General features: G+C 36.2%; 1 protein-coding gene across 1 annotated transcript; it reads left to right on the top strand.

The window, feature by feature from the left end:
* The first annotated feature begins 967 nt into the window (after positions 1–967).
* LOC109033154 (uncharacterized) lies at positions 968–8,175 on the top strand. The gene is made up of 4 exons (XM_072297284.1): positions 968–1,502; positions 2,474–2,677; positions 3,949–4,018; positions 5,702–8,175. The coding sequence occupies exons 2-4, from the start codon at positions 2,565–2,567 to the stop codon at positions 5,849–5,851; spliced, it is 333 nt and encodes a 110-aa protein (XP_072153385.1). The 5' UTR covers positions 968–1,502; positions 2,474–2,564; the 3' UTR covers positions 5,852–8,175.
* The last annotated feature ends 445 nt before the right edge of the window (positions 8,176–8,620 follow it).

Raw genomic sequence — 8,620 nt, 5'->3', positions numbered from 1 at the left:
GGCTTCAGCGCAACGCAAAACCAGAACCTTGGAGAGACCAGAGAACATCCATAAGAAAGTAAGTGAGGAGCAAGGTACCTATCATTGTGCGTCCATCTAGTTTTCACAACTACCGTTACTAGAGATTTAGGATTCAGATCTGCACATCAACCAATAAGCTTTTCACCCCATCATTTTGAGATAGAGGCTGCCATGCAAGGCGCAGCCAGGTAGTCCAATGCTCATGCCACTCAATCAACACAAATATTATCCTAACTTACTGCAAAATGGCTTGTTTCTTCTCTAACAATGGAACCGGTAAATGTTACTTTAGACGCGCAGGAAACTTCTTTGGTCGAGATGAAGAAAAGAAACGTAAATGAAGAAATGAGTCCGGAACATCTCGACCAGGTACAGGCCGCTTTGTTTACGTTAGGAGTCCGGAGTATCTCGCTGCAATTTCACTTGAAACCACAATGAACAGATCAACGCGGTAACTGATATCTGATTTTACGAAATGGATAGATGGATGCGGACAAAAGTTCTTTCGTCGAGGTGAAGAAACGATAACGCTGAGAAAATTAGTCTGGAACATCTCGACCGCTTCGCTTAGTTCGCTTTCGCTTTGTATGTCCGGACTATGTCGCCGTTTGTTTGTTTACATTAGGAGCGAGTTTGACACCGATGACAGCTTTTGGTCTTTGATGAGAATTTGGTCTGGAATATCTGGGCCAAACGCAAAAACCCTCTTAACCTAACTTCAATCGAAACCAAGACCAATCCACACAGGTCAGTCATTCCCGAGGACGAATTTTGGTACTCTACTGCGCAGTGACGTAGTATTGAGTAATTGAGTGCATACAATGTATTTCTTATGGGTGCACTCAATAGTACGTCACAATGAGTGCTGCGAGTTAGGGCCGGGCGGGGGAGTGGATTTCAAAAAGCTGCGCAATGACTGACCTGTGTGGATTGGTCACGTCCGTGAAGCTGCCAATGAAGATCCCTGCCAAGAAACTACTACTTTTTGAACACCCAGTACATATCGATATATATCGAAACAAAATGTAAACATATAGTGGCAATGAGTGGTTCCCAATCCCAAATGAATACTGATAAGAATTCACCAGAAGCATGGGTTGCATTTGCATGTAAATTTGAACGACATCGAACGGTTACTTATTATATGTTTTCAAGCTGAAATCGCGTGTAGCAGTGCACTGATTGTGAGTCTTTAGTTTGCCTATAATTCAAAGGGAAATGGCAGTAATTAAAAACGTAATACTATTGTGAAGTTTACTAATTTCTATGAAGTAAGAAATGCCTCCAATCCAAATCTATCCTGAAGTTCTGCTACCTTGAAAGCAGGATCTGGATTTCAAATGTCAATGTTGTTAGTGGTGAGCCGCCCTGCAACTGTCCTCAATGTCCTCGCCTTGAGTGTTTGTGTTTTTTTATTAGTACTGATTCAATTCCTACAAGTGCAGCTCAATTTCCATGGTGTCGCATCAGGACTCCAGAAGGTAAGTTTTTTGAGATATGCATGCATGAAAATACTGAGTGAGACCATGTGCATGAAAAAGGGACAGCATACAAGAAATGAAGCTGCCTTGTCGAAGTTAACTATTTGGGACCGTTTTTAAATGGAATTACCTAATCACAAGCGGTTGTTGTTGTTGGACTCTGTTTGAATTACACGATGACTTGTGCGGGTAAATATGAATGCCTAACAGTTCTATTGAACGCTAATCAACCTCTGTGGCCGGATTATTGAAACTCCTTCTGTCCGACACGACAAGACATAGCCCTATCTTAACCATGCAATATATCGCAATACGATATCTTATGGGGTTTGCTTTAAACTTTCAATAATCAGCCTGCTGGAGATTAATGGGGACCGTGAGGTTGCGTTTGCAAACAGGAAAACCAAACGGAATCAGATTTATCTACTTCAACAACACAGCTTCACTCTTTCTAAACTAACCTACTAATGACTGAGAATACCTGCCCATGTTTTTTATTGAAGGAACATTATCTCACCGTGAAGAGTTATACAAATGTTATATCAAGCATAACATATAGTATTAGAAGAGATATATTGTGAAGACCACAAGAGAATTTATAGTCATTTCTGGAACATTATTTTAGGTCAACTTGGAACCCTTCGGTGGAATTTTGCCATAGTGTCGGCATCATTAGACTTTGTTTGAATCACCCAATTATTTGTATTTTTACAAATGAATATCTAATGTTTGCACCAAACACTCAGCAATCTTGAAATGTCAATGAGAACCTTCAGTTGCATTTAGTAAATAGATAAAGCAAACAGTATCCTATGAGAAGAGCAATTTCAGAATTTTGTGAAACCCATACCTACCATTGGTTTGCTCATTCTTTCCAAAATCATTACTACATATTATATCATAATATACCAGGAATAATTAAGTGAATACTGCTGTAACTGTGTCTAATTCAAATTACCAATGTATTTCAGGGTCTAAGAATTGCCTAACATTCAATACAGCTCGTCCAATTCCTCTTTCTACTTACATTGTCGTGGAGCACGGTAACTGCAAGACAACTCTATGAGCAGCCGAACTATGAAAAAAGCAATGCAGAGTAATGAATATAAGTTTCGAAGTTCAGTGCATAGATCTAAAGCCTTAATTCCCTGGTTTGGAGATAGGATCGAAATCAGGTAAGAAATTATCAAAAACTTGTTCTTCCTTTTTTTCCATCTGTAGCATCACTTATATTCATGGATACCCCAACCACAGAAACTTCTAGCATAACCGTAGGACCCGCAAAAGTTTAGCACAGTAGGTACTATTATTGCATGAGGTAAAAGATAATAATAGAACAGCAAATACTAAACTATCCCTGAAGAGAATCCTAGTATTCAGGCTACTTACTATGGTATAACTAAAATTTTTTTGATCAGAGACATTTTAAGTTTCCTTTAAAGTTATGTTCAGATAATGGGATTCACAGGGAGTGAATGTCTGTCTCAAAACTGTATCGCCCATCAAATTCAGGTAATAATTTATGACACATGGTTGATTTCAAGATAAGAGGAATAGTCGTATTGCCGTGGGTTTATTTATTTATTTGATCTTTGGTACAGAAATGTAAGCTCCTGGTAGAGCTATTGTACAGGTCAATTACAATGAAACGACAATGAAACGGGTTATAAACGACTTAGGGCAAAACAATTAAAAACCAAGTTAATACATTAATAGAAATGATGTCTCTGAACTTATCCATGCTGAAAAATATGATGCAATATGATAACATTCAATGACATGAGACTTTAAAGGTCAAAAATGTCTGGTTGGTGATGCGTCGCCAACCCTGATTTTGAAGCAAAAGAGCAATTTACGATAGTCAATCAGTACTGATCATGGATTCTTTGACACTATTTGCTGTAAGGAGAAGCTAATGTTCAAGGAAATTGCCATTTTGAACTGAAATAATTATTTTTAAGCGATGTCCGCATTTAACGTCTCGTATCTGTAATGGGACTTCTTGAAATCTAAATCTGACATTTAAAAAACCTTTAAGACAACATCTTATATGAACCCCTATCAACCTGAATGTCCACTGAGTCCTATTCAGTGGAGACTTTGCACAAAAAAATGTAATTGCTTCGTCTGAAAGTGCCTAATGAGCTGAGTTCGCAGTATTTTTCATAATTTTTTTCTGACATGGGAAATTGGAGAAAGATCGATTTAAAAGTGAGAAAATGTGCTGCCGTTTGACGTCATCGGGCGGCATTTTCCATTTAAACACATGTATTTTAGCAGGATCGGTTATTCTGTCATATCTCCTCTAATAATTGCTCAATTTACGAATCAAGGGTATCTTCGTGTTCAGTTCCCTTAAAAGTTTCCACTTAAACATGAAATTCATCAGATTTCAGACCCTTGCAAATTCACCGTTGTCACTTACACTTTCTCTTGATTCTTTCAGATGCATGGCCGTATTGTTATACTCTTTCATATGTATGCTGACTGCTGAATTGCTAAAGTGCGGAAAAATGGTAATATTTGACTCTCCTTTTTAGAAGTAAATCTTTAGCTAAGCATAATCTGAAGCCATTTGCAGACATTGGAAAATTTCGCTTTTATTTTTCCCCGTTTTCGCGGTTATTTTCCCCGAATTCCGCTGTTAATTTTTCTGATTTCGCCGTTATTTTTGTAGCGATTTTTGCGTTTGACAGTTTAAAATATAGCTTTCACATGATCACATGTTAAAATTATTTGAGGTCATGTTTATGCCTTGGTTGCCGCCCTTTCTTTCATTAGTATTTTGATGCCATTGGCGAACGTCGATAGCTTGTAGCCAATGACGACCAATGCTCAGAAACAACTCCGTAATTTCTTATTTTGAAAAAAAGCGCGGCAAACTTCGTCTTACAAGCATACATACGTAAATTTCACGAAAATGTACGGATTTCGCCGATTTCGCGGATAAATTTGGATGATTCCGCGCGATTTCGCGATAAATCCGGAAAATGGCAGATTTCGCGTTATTTCGCTTTATATTTTCGTGATCAGGGTGTTTTGATCGGTGCTTCTGTCTGGTTTTCAAATTCCTAAGCACATTTTAAAAATTTCGCGGCGAATCGCAGCGGTGAAATTTTCCGATGTCTAGCCATACATGTATCAACAGTGGATGTCGAGTTTTTAAGTTTTGAGAGCATTGTCTCCAAAGTTGTGCATTTTGATGTCTATACACCAAGTAGGGGTTGGTCAACTTTTCACACATCTCTATGACAAAATCCGTGGAATAGCATGTAAATTTATAAAAATCGCCACAAAGATCCCTTGAGCCTCAAGCCAACAATACACCTCTTTGAGTTGATGTGTCTCAAATTCTTGAAAACTTAAAATTTTTTTCAGTGTTTCTTGGAGTGGTGTTGAAATGCAATGTTTTTCTGCAAAAATTAGAATTATTCTTACACCACTATTATTGCTCCTTTGCAGTGTTTGTTTATTCCTGTGCGAAAATCATAACTTCAAATAAAGGCTGCAGATGACTCAAAGGGTTGCATCAAATATTAAATTCATGTGTCTACAGAACGCAGAGCGGTGTTGCAAAATGCTACAGTGCGTTGCAGAAACGACTTTTATGCATGTTATGTATCTAACAAAAGAAGGTTCAGATTTCTTTTATCGAGCCCAGGGCAGGAATGTTCTAAAATTGATATTTTTCCCCAACTCGCTCGCAGGATTTTGTACAAAATTTAGGAAATTGTAGTTAGGATCATAAGTGAAGTAGTCCTACCGTTAAAATTTATCAAAATTTTTTCCTACAGCTGCAACTGATATTTTAATTATTGTGGTGTCTCTTTTACGCAAGTAAAAAGTCTATTTCATGACAGCTCACTTTTAAAGTATTTAAGGAAATTCAGTTTTTAATTTAAAAGACTTTCTAATATTATTTATTTAGTTGACACACCTGCTATCTTTGAAGTTTTTTCTAATTTACATACTTACTATCTTTGAGATTTGTGTTTTCTCATGCTTATCTTACCTCATTGACCAGAAATTTTTGCCAAAAATAACTCGGTTTCGTAGGTAAAGATAGAAACAAGAAGGCGCATAGTAATAATAAAACAAGAAAATCACGCCAAAACAACGCACCTTAAATCAAATCCCTCTGTAAAATGCATTACATCTTGCTCCTATAATATTTTAATGTTATCAATTTTTGCCCACAGGTTCTCCCAAAACGCAGCTTCACATTAGAAGATGTTAGCCAAGCCTTGAGAGCAGCAAATCTCAGTGCTGCTGACATTCCATGTATGATGCTCACATCAAAAGATTTCCAAAGGCTATGTGAATCTCTGAACGTTGAATTTCAGTGCTAACTTTAAATAAGATACTACTTCTGTTTTGAGGAAATAATGATATCTGCTACAAGAAAACCTCCAACACATGTCCACCTTCTTCATCCTCATTGTTTGCATCTGCTTTGTTATTACAGAGTCGATAATTTATTTTAACCTTCAAGTCCATTGAGCCTAGTATGGGTATTTTGAGTTGATTGAATCTGTTTAAAAATGTTTAACTCACTCTGCTCTTATACTTTAAAAATGTAATTTCCGCCGTCATTGAGCACATCTTCACAGAATGATCTGATAACTTTGCAGCCAATACAGCATCCTCTTTTGCCATAAAAATTGCCAATGACAATTACTTCTTTTGAAGTTTTGACCTTTGCAACCTCGTCAGTTTTACGTAAATCTTTGTGACCAAAAATGACCACATCTTACTGAAATAACTAAAATTATTAAGATCCATTAAAACTCACTTTCGCTTACAATAAATAAAATTGGACTAGTTTTAAAGGCTTTCCTTCATCTTCAGTGAACACCGGCAGTTGGTGTTCACTGAAGAGGAAGAAATGCCCTCGAAACCAGTCCAATTCTATTTATTTTAAATGCAAGTGAGTTTTAGTAGTACTTAATAATTTTAGTCATTTTAGAATCTTGTGTAGTCCATTTTACGTATTTATTGAAAAATCCTTACAGAGCTTGCTAATCTTAGATTGTGCTATTAAGAAGCTCGTGAAAGAATTCCAAACGTACCGGGCCGTTTCCTTATTTCTCGGCTCTTGTGATTATGTACTGCCATATTAACGTTTTAAATGTTTTTATCTTCAAAACAATCTTCATCAATTTATTTAACATGCCTCAGAGATTCTCTGCCCTACATACCAGCATTTGTTTCCAAATTTCGGTGTTTAAAAATTTTGGAATCTGATATTTTGATTGTATATTGTATGCATATTTTGAAAAAATTCTGTTCTTATTGTAATCAAAAGTGATTTTACATACGTCTCATGATTGCCCTATCTCGGGTCTTCGTAGTCCCGGCATTGTTGAGCCTTTCTTTTCTTTGCCTTTGACTTGTGTATCCTCAGCCTGTAGTCTCTCCCAATGACCTATGTTTGTGATATATTACAGGCAGATCCTGAGAAATTTCCTTTTTTCACCTAAATATCAACTCGTAGGCAATCATTGCTATCAGGGCATGGTTGGTATGAGTAACTCCTTATTAGCCGTGTTCATAAAGAAAATAAGGAAGAGAAAATTGATGCAACTATCTTTATTTCAAGCCTCAGTAGTTTTATGGCAATAAGTGTCTTTACTATCGAATTGTTTACTTCCTAGAATGTAGTTCTCTGTATTGACTTATGCACATCATACTAGGGACAGTTAGCAATTATTTTCCTGTCTCATAAATAATTTATAATCAGTAAACCTTTTTCTGAGTGTCCTTTAATGCTCCATTGAAGATGAATAGATTCAAATATTCAGTGTTACCATGACTTTCCTGCTGTAGTGTTTGCTTTAAAAGTTCTGTTGTTCAATGTGACTTTTCATCCGATACTATTTGTACGGAGGTGACAAACTTGTAAGTATATCAAACTCACTAGTTCCTTTTTATTGGAATCTTGATGCAAAGTGACGTAAATAATTGGTGAGGAAGAAAAAGCGATGGTTCTGAAGCAATATAGTCCCTGAGCCTTATCCACTGGTGTGCTAATTAGTCTGTTTTCTTCAATTGTTACCAATATCCTTTTTTTTGTCATTTAGTCAGAAAGCAATTTATTTTTAGGTAATACTAGCGCACCAAGTTAATACTAGTTCATGTATAGATTATTGTTATTGTTACTTAAAAATTTAATTTTCAACTCCCTGCACACATCTGTGTGTATGGAGATGTTGTTCTAAATGTGCTGTGAATTATTAGTTTGTCCTCTTTGAAAACTTGGTGCAAAGTGTCGTACATATTTTGTGAAAAAAAAAGACGCTGGATCTGAAGGGCCTGTACTTAAACTCTTCCTAGTGATATGTTAATTAGTTATTTCCCTGGAATTCACTCAGGTTTCTTATCGCCATGTAGTCAGGAAGAAATCTCTCATTTGCTACGTACCACTGTGCAAATTTGGAATTAGTCAATGTACGTATCAATTGTACATACAACATACACCATGACAAGTATTAATTTTTTCACAAACTATCTCCATTGTAAATAATTGCACCCCTAAATCATTACCGAAAATGAGTCTTTGAAAGGAAAGAAGGAAATTCACAGGCTCAATTTTAGTTTGGATCTGGGTTCAAGCATAATTTTGCCTTGTTACCCATTTTTTTTTTAAATAAAATCATATCAGTATGTACTTTCATCTCTGATGCATTCATTCATCCCACTAGGTATAATTGAGGTTTTTTTTTATTCGCTAATTCCAAGTGTCAAGTGAATTTGAGAATGTTCATGAAACATCTTACTTAGCACAAGAAACTCAAAATGTCCTAAGGAGAGATAATGAAGCATAAATAATCTAAATTTGTGCATAAAATTACTTTCTTGTCAAAAACAAAAAAAAATATGTGAAGATTGTGGAGGAGCATGTTTCTTCTTCAGTTCTTTTATTTTTCACTTTCGATTAATTTTTTTCACCTAAGTCTCCTTTCATAGGATGCCCATTAAAACAAGAAGAGACAGTATGCAAGCACAGCACTACATTGAAGGGTTGAGCGACAGATGTGCTTAAATCTGTTGTGATAGTGAAGAGAGCTGTTAATGCATTTCTGTATGATCCATGGTTAGTACAAGATCCTATGTGTCTT

The sequence above is a fragment of the Bemisia tabaci genome, chromosome 2 (assembly GCF_918797505.1).
Source record: "Bemisia tabaci chromosome 2, PGI_BMITA_v3".
NCBI classification, from domain to species: Eukaryota; Metazoa; Arthropoda; class Insecta; order Hemiptera; family Aleyrodidae; genus Bemisia; species Bemisia tabaci.
Note: the sequence above shows the minus strand (reverse complement) of the source record. Positions and strands in the feature narration are given on the sequence as shown.

Bases quoted from the DNA above. Each gene is read 5' to 3' on its own strand.
- LOC109033154 (XM_072297284.1), top strand. From the start codon at position 2,565: ATGAGCAGCCGAACTATGAAAAAAGCAATGCAGAGTAATGAATATAAG. The intron at 2,678-3,948 runs GTAAGAAATTAT...TGATTCTTTCAG, and splicing joins GGAGATAGGATCGAAATCAG to ATGCATGGCCGTATTGTTAT. The intron at 4,019-5,701 runs GTAATATTTGAC...TTTTGCCCACAG, and splicing joins TGCTAAAGTGCGGAAAAATG to GTTCTCCCAAAACGCAGCTT.